Genomic DNA, 23,943 nt, shown 5'->3' on the forward strand with positions numbered 1-23,943 from the left:
CTAGGAGTTGGAGATTAGCCTGGGCAATACAGAAAGACTTTGACTCTACAACAAATAAAATAAAAATTAGCTGGGCTAGGCGCAGTGGTTCACGCCTGTAATCCCAGCACTTTCGGAGGCGGAGGCAGGCAGATCACTTAAGATCAGGAGTTCGAGACCAGCCTGGCCAACATGGTGAAACCCCATCTCTACTAAAAATACAAAAAAAAATTAGCCAGGCCTGATGGCGCATGCCTATAATCTCAGTTCATCGAGAGGCTGAGGCAGAAGAATAGCTTGAATTTAGGAGGTGGAGGTTGCAGTGAGCCGAGATCATGCCACTGAACTCCAGCTTGGGTGACAGAGTGAGATTCTTTCTCAAAAAGAAAAAAATATATATATAATATATATATAATAATATATATAATATATTATTATATATATAATATATATATAATAATATATATAATATATTATTATATATATATATAAAAGCTGGGCACAGTGGCATGCACCTATAGTTCTAGCTACTCAGGAGGCTGAGGAGCGAGGATCACTTGAGCCCAGGAGTTTCAAGTTACAGTGAGCTATGATCATTCCATTGCACCCCAGCCTGGGTGACAGAGCTAGACCCTGTCTTTTTTTTTTTTAAAACAAAACAAAACAAAAAACCGCATACACAAAAAACTAAGAAGATAAGAATAGCATAGAATTGTATTGTGAGAAACTATCTTGGGTGTTTTAAACTAGTACTGGATAAACTGCATTAATCTTTATCTACTAAAACTATTAATACAAAACGGTAATGAATTCACATATTACCTTCTAGGATCATTATTAATCCAGAACTCAAATAACTTAAAAACACAGCCTACTGCCAGGCAAATAGTTAAATACTCAATGTTAGCTCAATTCCCTATTCAGCACCCTAACCTCACTCTCAATTTCTTTTAATGAGCAAGTCTTTTGTAATTGAAACTGAGTATAACACAACTGATTACTTAAGGAACATGATTAGCAAGACACAGATAACTATTGGTTACAATGCTGTAACGACCAGAGGACTGCACTTAGTGTGTGAGGCTGACCACTCAGCCAGCACCACAGTCTTCTGGCGACTTTTAGAGTTGTGAACCGGGTTGCAGATCATCTTATGAGTAACAAAATGAGGTGACTTTGGCTCTGCATATGGGAAGGTCATATTCAGGGCTTGCTTACAATATGTATTTGTGTCAGGTTTAATCACTCATTTTTTAATAGCTTTGAGATACAATATTGACATACAGCAAATCACATACTAAAGTGTAATATTTTAGTATTAGTGAATAGTATTTAGTATTAGTGAAACCATAGCTACAATCGAACACTTGATCAATTTATTTTTACACTTTTAGCTATTTAGAACCTATCTCTGGCCAGGTGCAGTGGCTCACCCCTGTAATCCCAGCACTTTGGGAGGCCAAGGCGGGCAGATCACTTGAGGTCAGGAGTTCGAGACTAGCCTGGCCAACATGGTGACACCCCGTCTCCACTAAAATACAAAAATTAGCCGGGCATGGTGGTGTGCACCTGTAATCCCAGGTACTCGGGAGGCTGAGGCACAAGAATCACTTGAACCTAGGAAGCAGAGGCTGCTGTGAGCCAAGATTGTGCCACTGTACTCCAGCCTGGGTGATAGAGCAAGACTCCATCTCAAAAAAAAAAAAGAAAAGAAAAAAAGAACCTATCTCTATTAATAAAGCTACAGGAAAAGTTACTTTCTTGCAATTTTTAATTCTTTGTTCTTCTTCCTGTTCCTCAAACTACTGTTTCTATAATGGGATATTTTATTACATGAGGTCTCTGAGGGCATAGTTATTTCATTAAGAAACACACTTCATAAAATTGCATCCATGTATGGTAATCTAAAAAAGCCAATCTAGATGACAGAAGCTTCTGACTATAAATTATAAGTAATCTTATCCATACATACGCAGAAGCTAGTGATTTATTAACTACTCTACTGTACTTCCAAACACATCTAAGTTTTCCAAAAGATTTCAAAAACAATTCACTGGCAGCAAGCAGAAAGTCAGGGATAAACTGCTAAGACAGTGGTGCTGGTAAGGGCTCCTGGCAGGAGTTTTGCATGAAGCAGCTGCATGTATACCTGGGCCAGTCATTTAACTTTTATGGTTTCGGTTTTTTCTCTTATAAAATAAATATTACTGGACACGGAGATCTGAGATTACCTGTAGCTCTATGTCTTTATCCCTGACAAATATGGGACACATTCATGCTTTTGATTTTTCATGATTCTTAAATATCATTTTACACATAAGCAAAATGACAGGATTTTACTTGGGTTATCCTTCAGGTGAATGATACAAAGGGAATGTACTGCATACTTCTTCTATCTCAAAAGGCTTGGGAGCCAGACAAAACACAGCTCAATACACTAGCCCAATCAATTGTGCACCTCTTGTGCCACCCACTTTGTTCCTTCTGGCTGCTTCTGGAACCTGACAAATCACTCCAATTCCCTGCACAGCACCATCAACTCTTTTTTCCTACATTGGCACTGAAAGGAAGATTATAAATGAATCCTATATTCATATGACAGCCCCATGCTCAGGCCTGTGCATTTTCCGGGACTAATTGCTTTGGGAAAGCCAATACTCTAGCGTTAAGTCTCATTCCAGTCCACATGGTGATTATATGTTAATGCCTTTTGAAATTAATTCAGTAACCCTCTTACTAGCATGGAAGTAAAGGGCAAAGAAGCTGAGATTTAATCATATTGTCTTTTAGGGGCTTAATGTAAAATTTCTTTTGTATGTGAACCAAGCCATTGATGGACAGAATTTGCTGAATGCTCTTCCACTGTAATGGTGCAGTCCCGCAGCAACAAAACTGCTAGCAAATGTCACACCAAAAGTGTGTCATGGACAGGGCTCTCAAAAAGAAGCTGAGTTTCTGGCTTCAAAGAAGCCAAAAGGTATGCTCGACCTCTCTTTTTGCTATTTTCTATAAATTAGCCTTATCTAAGGGTCTGAAGGAATTAAGATCAAGTATAACTAAAAGGAGGCTGTGAGCAAAGCCATACCATAGAGACAAAACAATAATGATAAATAATATGTGCAAATAATGAAGTTATAAAAATAATCAAGACACTGAGCATTTTACTTCAATTGAGGGAGAGACGATAAAAATAAACAGTGTCAGGGGGTAAAGCAACCACTCATGATTTGCTCTCAGAAACCCAATAGGTATAATCTAAAAGCCCACTTGCAAATGCTTCCCATATAATGCAGTGTACTTCTACAATCTACCACACTGCAATATCCAAAGAACAACTATTATAACACTGGCTTTAGCTTTCTTGGTACTCATCATTAAATAAATTTCCTATACTCAGCTCAAAAGCACATTGGATTTGATATTATACTACACACAAATTCTTCACATATCATAGAGTAATAATTGAAAATTTTTCTGAGCTATAAAAAGAAAACAGGGAAATGGTTCTCACATGAATTTAATTCTCTGTCATCTCTGACCTAAAGCCCAATGAGAAGATGGGTTATAAATGCTTAAGAATCCTGTATATGGGCTGGGCATGGTGGCTCACCCCTGTAATCTCAGCACTTTGGGAGGCTGAGGCAGGTGGATCACCTGAGATCAGGAGTTTAAGACCAGCCTGACCAACATAGTGAAACCCCGTCTCTACTAAATACAAAAAATTAGCCAGGCGTGGTGGCATGCACCTGTAATCCCAGCTACTTGGGAGGCTGAGGCAGGAGAATTGCTTGAACCTGGGAGGCGGAGGTTGCAGTGAGCCAAGGTGGCGCCATTGCACTCCAGCCTGGGCAACAAGAGTGAAACTCTGTCTTGGGAAAAAAAAAAAGAATCCTGTATATGCATTTTTCCATTCTCCCAGCTCTTCAGGATGTTGCATAGAGCCATCAAGGAATAAAAAGATGACTTCCCTATGGGACAGACTTTCAGAGACAAAGGCATTAATATAAATGAACTAAAAAGAACTGAGCTATACAACGCTGAAAAAAAATTATGAATAAAATCAAAATAATCTGAAGTGTATTAAGGTATTACTATGTACCAGATACTCTTATTAATTCCCACACTACCCTCTGAGGTTGATGCTGTACAATCACTAGACTGGAAGCTCTGTGAGGGCAGGTATTATGTATTTTGTTCACCAGTAGAGAATCTACACTTTGTTCATACAGCGCCTGCTATATGACAGATGCACAGTAAGATATTTGCTGAACGAATTAATTTCTCCATTTGAAAAAGGAGGTAGCTGAGGCTTAGAGAAGATAAATAATTAGCCAAAGATACATGATGCCAGAATCTATATTCCAACATATTTTTATTCGTTATCATTTTTTTTAAACTAGAGAATCTTTGTGGAGTGATGGAGAGTTAAGTTATTGGTATGTTTAATCTTTTTGCTCATTCCATCTCTGAATGAAGATGAAATTGCTGAATTGCAATGAAAGGGCCAAATTCCGAAAGTCAAAGGAAAGCATAGGAGGAGTCCAATAAAGCAAAATGTTACTTTTTATCCAGCAGAGTTCTTCCAGACTCTAGCTTAGCAAACAGATACCGGAAGTTTCTAAGGGAGTGGAAGTCTGTTTTAATTAACAGTTAACTATTCACCATGCTGTGCTATTGTGATATAATCAGAAATATATATTTGTTCTCTGCTTGCAGTTTCTGGCACAGAGCTCCTAAAACCCTTGTAATTTCCTGAGCAACAGGGGTGCTAGGTGTTAGGTACATCTCTTGTTTTAATATTTGGTCTCTGATCTGGGTTCCTGACACAGAGCTCCTAATCCCTTGGAATTCCTTGGGTGACAAGAGTGTCTTTTGTTCTAATGAGGCAACTCTTGGTGGGTTCTTGAATGGGAGATGATTGCCAGAAGGACCAAACCACAGCTAAAAGCTTGGAATGTTCAGTTCCGAACCTCAGGGAGAATGAGGTAATAATTGCTCATGCCTACATGATGAAGCCTTAATAAAAACCCCTGAACTATGGGGTTTGAAGAGCTCTTGGCTTGCTGAACACGTGGACCTGTCTGGTGGGTAGCACGCCCAGACAGGGCATGGAAACTCTGCCCTCCCCTTCACTTACACCTCAACCTGTATATCTATCTCTTCATCTGGTTGTTCACCTGTAACTTCGTAACTTCCTTTATGACTAAATATAAGTAAATTGTTTCCCTGACTTCTGTGAGCCACCTTAGCAAATTAATCAAACCTGAGTTAGGGGTTCATGGGAACTCCCAATTAAGAGCTGGTTGGTCAGAAGTTCAGGTCATAACCTGGGATTGCAAACAGCCTCTAAAGTGGTGGGAGACAGTGTTGTGGGACTGAGCCCTTAACTTGTGGGACTGACGCTGTCTCCAGGTACCTAGTGTCAGAATTGAATTGAATCATAGGATACTCAGTTGGTGTCAGCTGAAGAATTGCTTGGTATGTGGGGGACAGTCTTCACACATTTGATGTCAGTTGATGTTCTGCTGTCTAAGAGAAGGAAAACTCTTTACCTCTTACATACATTATGCTGAGCAACTTCTGAAATACAACCAATAACCAAAAGAATCGAGACAAGTTACGGTAGGTCTTCCAAGTCCAGTGCTTGCTGCCACATACATAGTGCTGAATTTTGTGTTTGACCTGTAAAACACTCTCATTACTCTGCAGCCACAGCTCATTTGTTACCAGTGTCTAATAAAATGTCAGACAGAGAAATAAAATACCCATGCTCCTGTTGGTCTGGATATCACAGGACATTCCATCTTGAGTCTTAATAAGGTAGAAAGAACAGAACAAGAATCTTCATACTCCAAATTATAGCCTTTGGAGTATTTCCATGTACCAAGCAAGACAGGAAATCTCTGTCTAGATATGTATAACATAACAGAGTGACTTAATATACATGGATTCCCTGAAGACTAAAGCATCAAAAATCAGGAATCTCCTGAATCTAAACAAATTGGGTTGGTTAAAGAAGTCCCATGGGGACCAGGCCCAGTGGCTCACGCACTTTAGGAGGCTGAGGCGGGTGGATCACCCGAGGTCGGGAGTTCGAGACCAGCCTGACCAACATGGAGAAACCCCGTCTCTACTAAAAATACAAAAATTAGCTGGGCATGGTGGCACATGCCTGTAATCCTGGCTACTCGGGAGGCTGAGGCACGAGAATCTCTTGAACTTGGGAGGTGGAGGTTGCAGTGAACCGAGATCGTGCTATTGCACTCCAGCCTGGGCAATAAGAGTGAAACTCCGTCTCAAAAAAAAAAAAAAAAAAAAAGTCCCACAGGGAACATAGTATACTTTAGTGGCTATAACACGGGTCTTGGAGTCTGGCAAGCCTGAGTTCTTATCCACACTTATTCACTTAGTTCTGCAATATTAGGTATATTATTTACCCAGTTTCTAATCCATAAAATGGAGATAATAATAGTTGTTACCATAAAGGATTTTTAAGAATACTGAATACAAATATGTACAATGCATACGCACAGTGCTAGCAATAACTGAGTACACTGGCTCTAACTTTCATCATTTTCACTATCAGCATCACTTTTGTCTCATCTCTGAGGAAGTCTCTAAACATAAGCCAAAGGAAACAAACTGAGGCAATGAATAATATTGGTTACATAAGGTCATCTTTGACTTTATTTATATAATGATTATGCTAGTCAGTGTTACGACCCAATGTGGGTCCCATTCATGGTGCTATATTATGAAAGAACAAAAAAAGAAAAGTAATCCTGGAAGTGACTTCTTTGCAGAAACAGGTTTTAAGTGGGGAGAAGCAATCAAGGTTTGGAAGAAAGAGTTGATGGTGATGGTCTTCCTGTTGCACCTGGCCAGCTGTGGCAGTAGTTATTATTAGGCAAGTAAAATTATGGATGACTGTAAATTCTATTCTGAGTCAGAGTCTGAGGAGGAAATCGTAAAATGCAAAATCAGTAAGCCTTCATTTCAAGTAAGCAGTCTAACACTCAGTGTCTCCATGATTTAGCTCCCCTAAGTGTCCTAAAGTTGGAATATTTTATCAAATAGGCTTTAAAGCACAATGGTTTACAAAGAGCTACAAGTCAAACTGCCTGCCATTGAATCCTAACACCATCATTTACTTTGTGATCTCACCAGTAAAAGAGGTTGTTGTGTTTGGTACCAGGTATATTTTAGCTGTTATTGTCATCATCATCATCATCATTATTGCATTTCTCATTTTGTAGTATAAATATCTTTTCACGTCTGTTTTCTTCTTCTAGACTGTGAGCTACACTAATGAAGGAACCGGATGTATTCATCTCTTTTTCTGTTTCTGGTCCTAATAGACACTCAAAAGTGTTAGCTGAAAGAATGAGTGAATGAACAAGCAAAAGAGTATGAAACTAAGATAAGCTCAGAACAGATACCTTAAATTTAAGTGTAGAAGAATAAGAATAACCTTTTTCAGATTATTAATGAAATTATCTGGAGTAATTAAAAGAGGATCAGTCATCTTCTTAGCTTCTCTTTTGTCTATTCTATTCCTAAAGAAAGAACCTATGTAGCCTTAACCCATATCCTGAACTTCACAGACATTAACTATTATTTTTGAGAAGTTCACAGGCTCTTGTTGGCTCTAACATCTTCCCCACTTCTCCCCGAAAAACTGAAGAACCACAACAGTTACATGTATGACTAATTTAAAACCCAAAGAGAATTTTGATAAATACTATCAAAATTAGGTTAATATACAAATTAATTTTGAATATTTAAAAATTGATATTAAAAACAAAGGTTTTAATATGTTTCCATGACATTTTACTGAAGAACTTCTAAAATATTCTGTGAGATTAGTTTTTACTTAAGCAGCAAATAACATTTGCAAACAACAGTTTGATTTCTGTTCTTGTTTTGAAAAATGATTTTAAATCATTTAAATAGTTGAAGGAAATATAATTTGACATCATTCTTCCCTTTCACCTCATTTTCCTATACAACATCCACTGCACCCATCCACTTCACCAAAAGATAAGTTAAAAACATATGCTTCTCACCTCTAAGAGTTCATCTCCAATATGCATTCGTCCATCTGTGGCAGCAGGTCCTTCCGGGTTAATTCCCACCACAAATATGCTCATGCGTGATCGGTCTTTATTACCAGCAAGGCTGAGTCCAAGTCCATTCTTATCTTTTTCAAGTTCAATAATGTGCAGTTCTCCAGGCAGATCTGCGTATCTTTGTCTGATTTTTTCTATTAAAAGAATTTTTTAAAAATTAAATAGAGTAGCTTGATCTGTATTATTGAGGTGTCAGCATTTCCCCATCCTTACTGTGATTTCTCAACTATGGTACCTTTTTTTGTTTTTTAAGAGACAGAGTCTTGCTATATTGCGCAGACTGGAGTGCTGCAGTGGCTATTCACAGGTGTGACTATAGCACACTACAGCCTCCAACTCCTGGGCTCAAGTGATCCCCCTGCCTCAGCCTCCCAAGTAGCTGGAACTACTAGTACGTGGCACTGTGCCAAGCTCTATAATAGTTTATTTTTGAGAATGAAAGTACTTAAGGTCATGCATGGCCTTAGATGTAGGTTACAGTTAAAAATTATTTTATTTCCTCCTAAGAGGTTTCACTCACCCATAAGACCTTCTGATTGTTCAGGTTCACACTGGCCTAGACTTTCTGTGGACTCTTTTCTTACCTAAGTCAATCAACACAAAGTGGTAGAAACCATGGTCCCCTTCCTATCTGCCCCAACCCACCCGCACTAAAAAGGGAAGCAAAAATATTAGCTGAGCACCAGATTTGAGGCAAGCAAAGTATTTGGTCTTAGAGATTTAACACTGAACAAAACAATCATGGTTTCTACTCTTAGGACTTATGGTCCAGTAGGAAAGAAAATAAACAATTCTAAATAATTACATTAATATATATTAATACAAAGGGTACCAAATAACGCTGGGTTATGGGAGCAAAAGCAAGGGGAATTAAGGGTGTTGGTTTAGCTTTCATACTTGAATTCATTCCACAAATCTACCATTTACTCAATATCTAACAATGAATACATTGTTTTATCTCTATGAGGTTCCACTTCTTCATCTGTGAATTGTTACTATCCATTTCATGGATGTTGAGAAAATTAAACAACATACATGTTGAAGGGCTTAGTGGCTCATAGTTTATAGGTATTCTATACTTCTCTTATTCCATCTTCTGTCTCACTTTGCTACCTCTATGTTAGGGTCAAAAGGACCTGTTTTAGGAGATGGCTGGCTATGTCTCACTTGTGCTGGTTCTGTGCAGCAAAACCACACTGACAAATCAGTGTGAGGATGGTACTGCTTTAAGCATGTGCTGTGCCCCGCAGAGCACAAGATCAGGCCAGGTGTGCCACCACACTCAAAGGCTTCATGCCTACTACCATGGCTGGAAGCAATCATCTCATCAGCTTTTAAATAACAAATTTGTAGATTGTGACCCTCTTGGAACCCTAAATGCTCATTCTAATGCTTCACTTATATTACATTTGCTGCCCTTAGGAGGGAACCTTGCAAATTAAAAGCTCAAGTCAAATCATTTGTCTTAAGGTACAGTGGGGAAGAAGACAGCCCAGTCCACTCTATCACTTTACCAGACTTAACAAACACTGCTTTATAAGTGAGTAGATAAATTTAAACTTGTAAAAACGACTTTATGCATAAATTTATAATAAAAGAATAAAGCACAAGGGGGGGCTTATTTTAGAATGAAAATAAATCTGCTTTACAAGAATTTTGAAGAGAATCTTAAAGAACTCTCACTGAACAAAGCTTGTTACTAATAATAATGAACACATTTAGCAAAATACAGTAAAATGAAGGACTTGCAAGATCACAAAACTGTTAACTATATAGGAAAAGAGTTAAGTCATATTAACATTGAAGTGAATAAATACAAGGCATTTTTGCTGGTCGGCAACCAAGAACAAGATGCTGTGTGGGTACTTGAATGAATAGAGACATGTAAGACATGCATTACAGTAAAGATGCTCACACAGCATAACAGGAGAAATAAAGTTAACACAACAAATATTCAACAACTACAATTATTTTTGAAATTCCCAACCATTACGACTGCTGGTCACTGAATAACTACTAACTTATTAGTTAATTAGATCAGTGAATAAATACTAAATTAATTGTGCTACCAATAATTGCTTTTATTTTATTTTATTTTATTTTTTGAGATGAAGTCTTGCTCTGTCACCCAGGCTGGAGTGCAGTGGTGCGATCTTGGGTCAGGGCAACCTCCACCTCCCAGGTTCAAGTGATTCTTGTGCCTCAGCCTCCCGAGTAGCTGGGATCACAGGAGTGCGCCACCATACCCAGCTAATTTTTAAATTTTTAGTAGAGACAGGGTTTCGCCATGCGGCCCAGGCTGGTCTCAAACTCCTGATTTCAGGTGACCCGCCCGTCTTGGCCTCTTATAGTGCTGGGATTACAGGTGTGAGCCACCATGTCTGGCCCCAGTAATTGCTTTTAGAATTCCAAGAAGGGATATGGCTAGAAAAGATTTTTTGGAATTAGCAAAATTTAAGCAGAGTCTTGAGTAAGGTATGGAATTTGATTATGTGAAGAAGAATCTTGGTGGGTGAAATGGCAAGAGGAAAACGCAGTTGGGATGGGGAGGAGAACATGGGTAGCTGTTGGCTGCAAACGGAAATTCTTTGGACTAGTGGGTGGGTGATCAGAAATAAGACTGAAAGGTTAATTGATAGGCTGTTTACAGCAATAATATTCCATTTTAGGGGTTCTGCAGAGGTGCCATAGAGTCCCCCAGGGATGGGGGGTTGAGAGGAGGCTCCATTTAAGACCTTTTCTCCCGGATTCAACCAGAGCACTTATGCTCTCATCTGCTTTGTTTATTGGACTTATAGGGTAAGACGGTTAAGAAATGATATCGCAGCTAAGAAAACAACATGAAACACCAATTTTAACACACCTCTCTCAGAAAGTAATAAGGCATCTTTTTTTAAAAAAAAAGATGTTGATAACTTTAACAAGACAATACACTCAAAATAGTAGATATAAGAGAACTCTTCAACTGACAGACACAAAATGCACATTTTTTGCAACTCACACACAGAACAAGTACAGAAACAGACTGCATATTGGGCCATAAAAGAAACTTCAATAGCTCTCAAAGACTCAATATTACACAGGCTGTGTTCTTGAAATATAGTGCAATAAAACAAAAAAATTATAAATTAACAATAAAAAGATGACTTTAAAAACCTCAGGGGTTTAGAAATAAATTAATATTAGCAAAAAACCCAAGATCTTAAACAGAAAATTAAGAAATACAGTATTCACAATTGAATAAAAATTATAATTCTAGATGTCAAACTTGAGAGACACAGCTAATGAAGAACTTAGAAGGCAATTTTATAATTTTGAAGAATTTACCAGAGAATAAGAAAAGTTAAAAAAAAAGCATTATAACTAAGAAATTGGAAAAATACATAGCAAATGCAAAGAAATAAGAAGACAGAAAATAGCAAAGATAAGGGCATCTACTAATGAATGAATATAGAACTATCACCAACAAACAAAACAAAATAAAAATGCATTCTGAAGTTCAGTGAAATTAAAACCTACTTCTTAGAAAACATTAATAAGATAGGCTCTTTAAAACCTTAACGAGAAAAAATAGGTGATGAAAATAAATTACAAAGCTGGATACAGTGGCTCATGCTTATAATCCCAGCATTTTGGGAGGACTGCTTGAGCCCAGGAGTTTGAGACAAGCCTGGGCAACATAGCGAGACCTCGTTTGTACAAAAAATTTAAAAAGTTAGCCCAGCATAGTGGCACGCGCCTATAATTTTGGCTGCTCTGGAGGTTGAGGCGGGAGGATCATTAAGTCCAGGAGATCAAGGCTACACTGAGCCATGACTGTACTACTGCACTTTAGCCTGGGCTACAGAGGAAGACCCCCATCTCTAAAAATAAATAAATAAAAATAAATTACAGAACTAAAAGAGAAAAATAACTGCAGACAGGTTTTTTAAATAAAATTATGGACCGTATATCAATACAAACTGTAAGTTGGTACATTTTAAAATCTATATGATGTAGACACATTTCTCAAAAAAATTAAAACACAATATTTAGTGCAAGAATAAATGTAAAACTGTAATGAACTACTAGCTATGAAAGACACTGAAATGAGGTTGGGCACGGTGTTTCATGCCTGTGATCCCAGCACTTCGGGAGGCTGAAGCATCACACATTCTTGTGGCAGAATAGGAAGGGTAAGGGTTAGGGTCACAATTAAGTTCAAACACAAGCTGAGGCACTTAACATCTCTGATTCCTTGGACCAATTACTAAACCTCTATGAACCCAGATTTCTTATGTAAAATGGGGTTGTTACCTTAAAAGTGGATGTTTCCTAAAAATGCCTGGGAGATAGGAGTCCAAATAATGTTAGGGGAAACAAAATCTCATGATTTTTGTTTCCATGATATAGTTATGTTGAGTTTTAAAGTTAGTCTTAAGTTGGTGACCAAGCTGCTCTTTTCTACTTAACTTTTTGTTTGTTTTAAGAAAAATGGAGACTTAAGGAAGAAAGAAGTTTTCCCCATGACGGCATAAAGAAAAGCCACACAGTCCTCTGGTGGGAACCATTAGAGGAAGGGACTAATATTGTTCTCCCCTGAGTCTCTTCTTTGGGGCAGGGAGAAGACCCTGGAACATCTGCAGGTGCACAGAAATGCCACCACTGGATCAAGTGTTTGTCCTGTGATATGGAGACCACTGAAACAGCTTTACAATTGTGTGCTAGTCAAGTGTAGAATCAAAATCCTTTCTGTAGTTTCTGTTTGAGAAAATAAAAAAGTTCTGGAGATGGATGGTTGTACAATGTGAATGTATTTAACACTGAACAATACAATTAAAGACGGTAAAATAGTAAACGTTGTTATGTACATTTTACCACAATTTTAAAAAGACCCCTATCAGTGGCTTAAAATACCCTCAAAAAATTGGTTCCCTTATCAATATCCCACTGAGGGACTAAGTTATAGATTTATTATTCTGACTTTTGAAACCAGCAGCTTCTTTTTTTTGTGAGTCAGAGTCTTGCTCTGTCACCAGGCTGGAGTACAGTGGCGTGATCTCGGTTCACTGCAACCTCCACCTTCTGGGTTCAAGCGTTTCTCCTGCCTCAGCCTCCCGAGTAGCTGGGACTATAGGCATGCGCCACCACGCCCAGCTAACTTTTGTAGTTTTAGTAGAGATGGGGTTTCACCACGTTGGCCAAGATGGTCTCGATCTCTTGACCTTGTGATCTGCCCGCATCAGCCTCCCAAAGTGCTGGGATTATTAGGCGTGAGCCACCATGCCTGGCCAAAACCAGCAGCTATATTTTTCTAGTCAATGCTTTTTTGTGACCCTACTATAATCCTGCTTATTCAATGAATTACTATGAATTGAATCCAAATTCATGCCAGGCTTGTGATACAAAGGGAATACAATACTGAATTTGTTCTCAAGGACCTCAAAATCTATCACTGGAGACAAGCACGCATATGACTAGCTATAATTCAGAGAGATAAGAGCATTGAGAAAAATACCAGTAGCTGAAGTTACCCACTTATTTTAGTGTGTTGTCAGGAAAAACAACTAATATCTACAAACTATACTGAATAGTATAGATGTTCTAGCTAATTCTCAACCCACTGGTCAGCTACACTTTCTACTGCATCATGCCAAGGCCTCGTTTTGGTTGACATTTCCAATAATCCTGCATCTATCTTGTTCTGACTTTATTTGCCTAAATGCTAACAGATGAGTTATTCAGCTTTCCTTAATTTCTTTTTATTGTTTTCTGTTTTGTGGGAGAATGAAATAAGCTCAACAGAATAAAGCTCAGCAAAAAAATCCCAACCCTGAAACATTAAAGAATTGGGTATACTTAGGCCGAGCGCAGTGGCTCATGCCCGTAATCCCAGCACTTTGGGAGGCTGAGGTGGGCAGATCACTAGCGAGGTCAGGGGTTCGAGACCAGCCTGGCCAGTATAGTGAAACCCTGTCTCTATTAAGAATACAAAAATTAGATGGCATGGTGACACATGCCTGTAATCCCAGCTAATTGGGAGGCTAAGGCAGGTGAATCACTTGAACCCAGGAGGGGGAGGTTGCAGTGAGCTGAGATGGCACCTCTGCACTCCAGCCTGGGTGACAGAGCAAGACTCTGCCTCAAAAAAAAAAAAATAATAATAATAATAATAATTGAACGTATTTCATAGTTATACAATTTTATTAATAATTTTTTGGGGCCAGGTGCATAATCCCAGCATTTTGGAAGGCAGAAAGATTGCTTAAGGGCAGCAATTCAAGACTAGCCTGGGCAATATAGCAAGACTCCATCTCTACAAAAAATTAAAACATCAGCCAGGTATGAGGGTGGACACCTGTAGTCCCAGCTACTTGGGAGGCTGAGGTGGGACGACTGCTTGAGCCCAGGAGGTTGAGGCTGCACTGAGCCACAATCATGCCACTGCACTCCAGCCTGGATGACAAAGCAAGACCCTGTCTCTAGTTTTGTCCATCTGTCTTCATGGTCCTAGCTGAAAAGTATCTTTTTAGATTCCTTATTTCCTTTGACTTCCCTCCCCTAGAATATAAACTCCATGAGCTCCTTGTCCACCCAACTCTCTGCAGTCTTCTGTACCCACAACAGTGTCTGGCATATATTTGATAGTCCATCTAAACCTACTGAAAACAGAAATGAGTGATTTTGAAGATACTCTTCAATTGCTAGGACACACTGTTCTGACACTGCCCCAAACAATGCTATATAAAAGTGATTGGAAATCTAAAAGCTTTAGACATATACAATTTTTTTCTCAAAGATAATTATCCCTTCAGTTAAAAGAAGTAAAACAGTTTCCTCTTTAGAGCTGTATTCAAAATTAAAATCCATTAGTAGTACTAGAAAAACAAATTACTATGTGCACATTATCTTTTAAAACCCACTTTATCAAGCTGAAGAAACTTGATAAGCAAAAAGATTTATAGGTAATCATTTTTTTCAGTGCCTCAGAAAACAGAAAGCATAATAATAAGAGAACAAAAGTGCCAAATACTCTGTAACACATATACTTCCATTGAATTTTTATTAACATTTTCAGGCCTCAGAATTTGGGTTATCCTACGACTTTTATTTAGACTCATAGTTAGATGGAGTTTAAAAGATGACAGGTCCAGCCCTTCAGATACATAAATTGCTACGTTTTCACCATATCATGAAATCAGAGACTTTTAATTCAGGCAAAATGAACTAAGAAATCACGGACCTTCTCTTACAGTCACCCCTCCTTACTTTCAGACTCCATTTGATAAAGAAATAAGACCAAAGAATGAAAATCTCATATAAGGTTATGAAGCTAATTTATGGGTAGAAACTATAGACTAAAGAGGTAAAGAGTATTCTTTTATTAGGTTGGTACAAAAGTAATTGTGATTTTTGCCAATAAAAGTAATGAAAAAAACCACAATGACTTTTGCACCAACCTAATACTTGAAGCCAATGAAGTTCTCCCTTAAAATTAAGAAACAGAAAAAACAAAGAACCCATCCTTTGTTGCCACACAAAAATACACACCACACACACATAAATTATGTCAGTACTAGCTTTTGGCAACTAAATATGAAAAGTGTTAAAAAGTCTTCTAGCATATAGTTCAATTTTTTTCTCTAACAAATCATGTATAAAATTCTCCAATATCATTTTAAAGGAAAGATAAAATGACTTCGAATTTCTCCCTCAGTTTTAAGAAGCCATCGTCAGAATCCTCACATGGTCATAATACCTCCTTATATGAAAGAAATATTTCACAGTTCACTGTGTCATCGATTCTTCCCCACACCTTCGTAAATGCCTCCATTTGCAGATGAACTGACTGATACTCAGAGAACTGAGGTGACCTGGCCAATGTCAGGGTCAGTTCTGCTGAATCCAAGTGCTGTGACCTGTTCATCACACCACAGCTATCTCTTCAACTGGTAGACATTTTAGGTAATAAGATCCCTTCAGAGCTGAAACAATGGTTCCCAGGCCTATCTCCTTAGATTATTTGTCAGGCTTAGATTTATTGTTATTGTCAGGATTCAGAACACAATACCCTAAAATGTAGCACCTTAGCAGGCTGAGTATTTTACACTGAAGGAAACTGAGAAAACCACAGAAGCAGGATTATGTGTTCTGACCTTCTCTTACCCCCTTCTGCTGAAGTGGCCACAGAAACTAGAAAGCCCCCTGCCCCCACTTCCCAGAAGCAGGCCACAAAACCTAAGAAGGTCACTCTCTGACCTCCCTCCCTTCTCCCCTGCAGATGTGTATGTGACAGGTGTCCTGCCCTACACTCAGAGGAAGGGAATAGCACACAGAGATGCACAAGAATCGCAACAAGGCTGAGTGCGGTGGCTCACGCCTGATACCCCAGCACTTTGGGAGGCCAAGGCGGGTGGATCACCTGAGGAGGAGTTTGAGACCAGCCTGGCCAACATGGTGAAACCCTGTCTCTACTAAAAATCCAAAATTAGCTGGATGTGGTGGCACATGCCTGTAATCCCAGCTACTCGGGAGGCTGAGGCAGGAGACTCGCTTGAACCTGGGAGGCGGAGCTTGCACTGAGCCGAGATTGTGTCACTGCACTCCAACCTGGGCGACAGAGTGAGACTCCGTCTCCAAAAAAAAAAAAAAAAAAGAATCACAACAAATAGGCTTTCCTGAGTTCCCCCCAATTTCATGCCACTAGATCATACCCTTTTGTCCTCCAGTCATACTTCTGCAGGACTGTCCATAAAAACACAGTTTTCCCTGGGTCTTTGGGTCTTTCTTTCTGAAGGCTCCTGTGTTGTATAAAATTTTGGATAAACAAATTTGTTATGCTTTTCTCTTGTTAATCTTTTTGTTATAAGGGTCTCAGCCATGAACCTTGCAATGGGTGAGGAAAAAATAATACTTTCTCCCCCATACTACCTAAAATATCACCCTTGGTGCTTATAAAACAGAACCATGACTGGGCCCCACTAGCTGAGATTCTGAGCCAGGTTGTCTGGGGTAAGGTTTAGGAATCTTTGTAACAAGGTGCTCAGGTGCTTCTCATGGGCCACTAGGTTCGTAAACTACAGATGAATCTCTCATGCAGTGCACTAATTTCTTTCCAGGAAAAACATGTTGATGATGACAGTCAACAAAAGTTCACAGAGACCAAATTTAAGGCAGCCTTCGCAAGACTAATCTAACATGGACACTATCTCTGTCTCCACAGTCAGGCTTCAGGATTAAATAAAAGGTCTATTTTGATTGCATAATAGATTTCCCTTCCTCTCAGCCTCCTAGGCTGCCTCCCTCCATCCGAAATCTCTGGGGTTTCCTGTAATCTCTGTGACAATTGCTTCTCTTTAGTAAGTACAACAAAAGCTGAACCTAGAATTTCAAGGGGAGAGGGAAAAATGATTTGGTTTCTGAAACTGACTTGGTTTTTCATTTTTAAAAAATCAAGACACTGCAATGCCAGTTTAGTTTTTAATTCAAAACTTAAGAGAGAAATGGTAGCACTCCTCCTGTGCATGGCTGAGTCAGCACAAACTGTTGTGCAGTATCAGACATGTGGCTCCACTGCGGGGAACCCCGCATGGCCTGGCATTTGCTCTAAGGGCTGCTGGGAGTCGTTGCCACAGCAACCAATGGGGTGAGAAAAGGATAAGTGGAAAGAAAATGTATAGAGAATGGTTTTCTTAAAATTTACTAATTTCAATTTCACCGAAAATACATGATTTTAAAGAGGTGGAGTAAAGAGTATTCTTTTACTTGAAGCCAGTGAAGTTCTCTCTTAAAATTAAGAAACAAAAACACCAAAGAACCCATACTTCACTATATGAAAATGCACACCACACACACACACACACACACACACACACACACACACACACACACACACAAATTATATAAGTACTAGCTTTTGGCAACAAAGTATCAAAAGTGTTATAATGATCTAGAATCTTCCACATCTGGTATTTCTGGGAAATATTTGTAAAAACAACAACCATCTTTATATAGACTTTTGCTGATTTTATTTATTTTTTATTTTTTATTTTTTTTTGACACAGGGTCTCATTCTGTTGACCAGGCTAGAGTTCAGCAGCACAATCATGGCTCACTGCAGCCCCAACCTCCTGGGCTCAAGCAATCCTCCAGCTTCAGCCTCCTGAATAGCTGGGACTATAGGCATGTGCCTCTATGCTCAGCTGTTTTCAATGACTTTTGATGGGATTCAGTACACCCTACGTAACAATATGGCATCTTCGCATTTGAGAAAACAGCAGAGGCAGGAAGGTAACTCACTCCTCCCATCCCTTCTCCCCTGAAGCAGGTCATAAAACCTAAAAAGGATTTCTCTGATCTTCCCCTGAAGCAGGTGATAAGACCTTCATTACAGAGGTGCCCTGCCTATACCCAGAGGAAGGGAGCATCCTTATCTCTGAAGACACAGGGACACAGAGAAGAATCTAAGCAACAGACGTTAGTAAGTTCCTCCTAGTTCGTTACCATTAGATCATGCCTCCTTTGTCCAATCTTACCACTCCATGGCTATTTACTTCTTTGGTTTAAGCCTAGCATAAAATCCACACAGGTTTGTTTCCTTGGGACTTTATTTCCTTATGAAGGCTCCTGTGTATACTAAATAAATGTGTATGCTCTTCTTTTGCTAATCTTTTTTTTTCTTTTCTTTTGAGACGGAGTCTCCCTCTGTCGCCAGGCTGGAGTGCAGTGGTGTGATCTCGGCTCACTGCAATCTCCGCCTCCCGAGTTCAAGCCACTATCCTGCCTCAGCCTCCTGAGTAGCTGGGATTACAGGTGCACACCACCACATCCAGCTAATTTTTGTATTTTTAGTAGAGACAGAGTTTTACCATGTTGGCCGGGATGGTCTCAATCTCCTGACCTCGTGATCCGCCCACCTTGGCCTCCCAAAGTGCTGGGATTACAGGCCTGAGCCACCGCGCCTGGCCTAATCTGTCTTTTGTTGTTACAAAGGCCTCAGCCATTAACCTAAGATGGGAAGGAAAGATATTTCTCTTCCCCTCCACTTACACAATGTGTTAGTCAAGTGGCTGTAGTTCTTTTTTCAAATAACCTAGATGCCCTCCCATTTCTAAATAAAAATCAGAGATGAGTAGATAAGTAAACTACTTCTTTTGGCACCAGGCTTTATTCAAGTATCCCTGAATGAACATCAGACTAGAATAATTGGAGAGAAAACAGTCTCTTGATGCAGCTGAACACTCATGCTTGTTTTAAACATGGATTTTCTAGCCCCAGGACAATGTTATCTGAAGAAAGGAATCCCAAGTTGCTCATAATGCTCATAATTCTCTATCAAAGCATCGATGCCTTTTTCTTGCTCAAGAAAGTCAATAACATTTCTCCATTGTCACAGTATGTTTTCCTATCATCATAGGATATTAGGTGTTGCTAAGTAACAGAGCCTTTCTCCCAAGAAAGAAACTTAATTCAAGTCACTGCCCAGTATTTTAATAGCAAATGTTCAACACACTGGAATAATGACTCAATACAGTTTCAGAAACATTTAGTTATCTGGTCTGTTTCCAAATAACAAAGAATAATATAATACAGAGAAAACATTTAAAAACACTCTTCTATACATCAAATATAACAATTCCACTTAAAAAAAATCAGGTATAATAAACATCTCAATCTAATTTTTCTTATGCACTAACCAACTTCTAATTCTCTGAGTTAGTACTTTCAGATTTAAGAAGTAAAAATATATAAAAGAAACTGTAACTTATCAGAAGAAACAGCATAGGCTGGGCGCAGTGGCTCATGCCTGTAATCCCAGCACTTTGGGAGGCCGAGGTGGGCAGATCACCTGAGGTTGGGAGTTCGAGACCTGCCTGACCAACACGGAGCAACCCCGTCTCTAATAAAAATACAAAATTAGCTGGGCATGGTAGCACATGCCTTTAATCCCAGCTACTCGGAAGGCTGAGGCAGAAGAATCGCTTGAACCTAGGAGACAGAGGTTGCAGTGAGCCAAGATCGTGTCATTGCACTCCAGCCTAGGCAACAAGAGTGAAAAACTCTGTCAAAAAAAAGAAAGAAGAAAGAATAAAGGAAGGAAGGAAGGAGGGAGGGAGGGAGGAAGGAAGGAAGGAAGGAAGGAAGATATGAAGATGAATGTCCAAATAAGTAGAGAAAATGTCTCTTCCTGTAAGAGATGAACAATATCAACCATAAACAAATAGAGAAAATAAGAAAATGATGACTTTCAGAGAAGAGAGAAGAAATAGTGAATCAGAGGAGGTACAAAGTGACTTCTGGGTATTAGTAATGTTTTATTTCATTACCTGGATGGTGGTTACATGGGAATATGTTCTTTGTGAAAATACAGCAAACTATAGTATAGTTTTCTGTTTGTATGTATTTCAATCAACTTATTTTTATTAAAAAATTTTTTTTAAGTTTTTTTTTTTTGAGTCTTACTATGTTGCCCAGGCTAGAGTACAGTGGCTATTCACAGAGGCCCCCTCATAGTGTACTAAGCCTCAAACTCCTGGCCTCAGGGATCCTCCTGCCTCAGCCTCCTGCATAGCTGTGGGACTACAGGTGTTCACCACAGCACCCAGCTAATAAATTTCTTTTTAAAAAAGAGATGTAAAATACTGTAATGCCAGCCGGCACAGTGGATCATACCTGTAATCAGTGTTTTGGTTGAATCTGGGAGAAAAAGTCTTAAATGGAGCCCCCCACTCAACCCCTCATCCCTGGGGGGACTCTAGGACGCCTCTACAAAACACCTAAATTGGAATATTATTACTGTAAACAACCTATCAATTAACCTTTTTAATCTTCTTGTTAAAATTCTACTATTATTTCCTTTTTCTTACACTGGGAAAGATGAATGAACCTTTTAAACCTTCCACCTTATTTCTTACCACCTACCCACTAATCCAAAAAATTTCTAGTTTGGGCTGGGCACAGTGGCTCACGCCTGTAATCCCAGCACTTTGGGAGGCTGAGGTGGGCCAATTACTTGAGGCTAGGAGTTCGAGATCAGCCTGGCCAACATGGCAAAGCCCCATCTCTACTGCAAACACAAAAAAATTAGCTGGGTGTGGTGGCACACGCCTGTAATCCCAGCTCCGCGGGTGGCTGAGGTTGGAGAATCCCTTGAGCCTGGGAGGTGGAGGATATAGTGAGCCATGATCACGCCACTACACTCCAGCCCGAGCAACAGAGTGAGACCCCATCTCTAAAAAAAACAAGCAAACAAACAAAAAATACCATTATGTGAGGACCTTGTTTGAATCTGATTTGAACAAGCCAATTGTAAAAATATATTTTGAGACAATAAATTTAATTACAGATTATATACTAGAAAAACCAAAAAATTATGATGTTAGGAAAATTAATGGTATTATAGTTATATGTTTAAGAGATGCATGTGTATGAATAAAATGACATAATGTCTGGGGATAATTTGAAAATATTTCAGTAAAGAAAAGTAAAAGAAAATACAAGGAATAGGTGAAACGAGTATAGTAAAATCTTGGTAATTACTGAATCTGGGAGAATATATGGAAGAATTTGCTGACTATTCTCTTTATGTTGGTAAATGTTTGAAAATTTTCACAACTAAAAAAACAAAACAAGTCCGGGCACATTGGCACATGCCTGTAATCCCAGCACTTTGGGAGGCTGAGGTGGGTGGATTACCTGAGGTCAGAAGCTCGAGACCAGCCTGGCCAAGATGGGGAAACCCCATGTCTACTAAAAATATAAAAATTAGCCAGGCGTGATGGGTGGGTGCCTATAATCCCATCTACTTGGGAGGCTGAGGCAGGAGAATCACTTAAAACCGAGAGGCGGAGGTTGCAGTGAGCCGAGATTGTGCCATTGCACTCCAGCCTGGGCGATAAGAGCAAGACTCCATCTCAATAAAAACAAAAAAAAAACAAAAAAACCCCTCATAACAATGCTATAAGTATAACCATCCCATCTTACAGATAGTGAAGCTGAGGACAGTGGAGGTTATGGAACTTGCCTAAACTCAAAGTAAGTAATTGGTAAGATTTGGGTTTCAGGTTTGGGTCTGTCTCACTTCAAATCCTGTGTGTTTACCCATCAACACAAAGAAAATAAAGAAGCACGTTATGTTCACTTCTGCTAGAGTAGCAGAAGGAAAGCCTAAAACCTTCCTCAGCCCTTTTGGAATCGACAATTTAAGGTGAGACATGGAACACATACAGGCAATCCCCAGAGCTGAGCCTTACGAAGCATGGCTGCAGCACACACAGGATGACTTGAAGAGGGGACAAAGAGACAGGAAGACCAAGCATGACTATAAAAGTAGACTGGTGGAGAAAAAATTAGAGGCAAAATTAGCATGTGGTAATAGAAAATAATTTGAAAGCCAACAGGCTTTTGAACTGTTTGGAAGTCCAAAGTAAAGGAAGCTGAAGGCTAACAAGGAAGCTGTTATCTGATCCTTAGAGGCATGGAGTGAAACACAAGCAGGTGAGAATTTACTTTGGGCTGATTTATGGTATCCACAGACAGCTGCAGCCGAATGTGGCTTGGAGCTCAGGAATGAAGGAGACGATATGCCTGAAACTCCTGCTAGGACCAAGTGGACAGAGGTTCTAAACATCTGAACCAGGCAGAGATACTGAAATGCTTTGAACAGTGTTTGGAGATGAATTACCACTCAACAGTGGGAAGGAGGGCTGACAGGGCAAGAATAGGAAAGCTGACCATTTAGGAGGATATTACCATGTATCCAGCAATTATAGGAATGGATGTACACTGGATTAAGGGCATCAACTAGAAGAGATTAAAAAGAACTCAAAGAGCTGGAGAAAAAAGGAATAGCTGACTTTACTCCATTTATTTATTAAAAAAAAATTCTGAATACTGGCTCTGGGCTAGGCACTATGCTATTTGCTAGAGATATAAGGGTGAAAACAAAGGAAGTAAAGATTGAATTAGGTACTATCAAAAGCATAAAAAGTTCCAAATATGATTTGAGATCTTTCAATCACATAACAGGAGACAAAGAAGGATTCAACTTTGGCAATCAGTACCTAAACTCTTAAGAATCACACTTAATTTGGGTCTGGGCATGGTGGCTCATGCCTGTAATTCCAGCACTTTGGAAGGCTGAGGAAGGAAGAATGCTTGAGCCCAGGAGATCGAGACCAGCTGGGAAACATAGTGAGACCCCCATCTTTACAAAAAATAAAAGAACATTAGCCAGGTGTGGTGGCTCATGCCTATAGTCCCAGCTACTCAGGAGGCTGAAGTGGGAGGATTGCCTAAACCCAAGAGGTCAAGGTCACAGAAAGCCAAGATTATGCCACTGCACTCCAGCCTGGGCAACAGAATGTGAAAAACAAAACAAAACAAAACAAAACAAAACAAAACAAAAAAACAACCAACAGTGAAATCACACTTAGTTTGGAGATGGAAGGAAACTAGTCCAGAACCTTCACAATCAAGGACACTACAGGTCATAGAGCTTAATCACAAGTGAATGGCAAAACAATATCATCCAAAACTCCTCATGAATTAAGCCAGTTTTATAACTGAGTACCCTCATTTTTCTAGGAGATAGAGAATGAGTTATTTTTAAATTATTATTTTTTAGTATAAAGAAAGTGACTTTTTGTTTCAAAGCTAGCTTAGGGAAAGAAGTACAGGCTTCCTGCCTTGAGGGTACCACTTTGCTTTTGGAGCAGAAAGCCCGTTTGTTTGTTTTTTGAGACAGAGTCTCATTCTGTCACCCTGGATGGAGTGCAGTGGCATGATCTCAGCTCACTGTTCGGAGGCTGAGTCAGGAGAATCGCTTGAACCTGGGAGGTGGAGGTTTCAGTGAGCC

General features: G+C 39.3%; 1 protein-coding gene across 8 annotated transcripts in view; it reads right to left on the reverse strand.

Annotated features, from left to right (window-relative positions):
* PATJ (PATJ crumbs cell polarity complex component) overlaps positions 1-23,943 on the reverse strand; it is a 415,136-nt gene that overhangs the window by 158,543 nt on the left and 232,650 nt on the right. For all 8 annotated transcript variants that reach the window (XM_055362067.2, XM_063698171.1, XM_055362138.2 and 5 more), the window contains one exon: positions 8,046-8,242. In XM_055362067.2, the coding sequence (XP_055218042.2) occupies positions 8,046-8,242 (197 nt within the window). The remainder of the gene's footprint in view (positions 1-8,045; positions 8,243-23,943) is intronic.

The sequence above is a fragment of the Gorilla gorilla genome, chromosome 1 (assembly GCF_029281585.2).
Source record: "Gorilla gorilla gorilla isolate KB3781 chromosome 1, NHGRI_mGorGor1-v2.1_pri, whole genome shotgun sequence".
In the NCBI taxonomy this organism is placed as follows: Eukaryota; Metazoa; Chordata; class Mammalia; order Primates; family Hominidae; genus Gorilla; species Gorilla gorilla.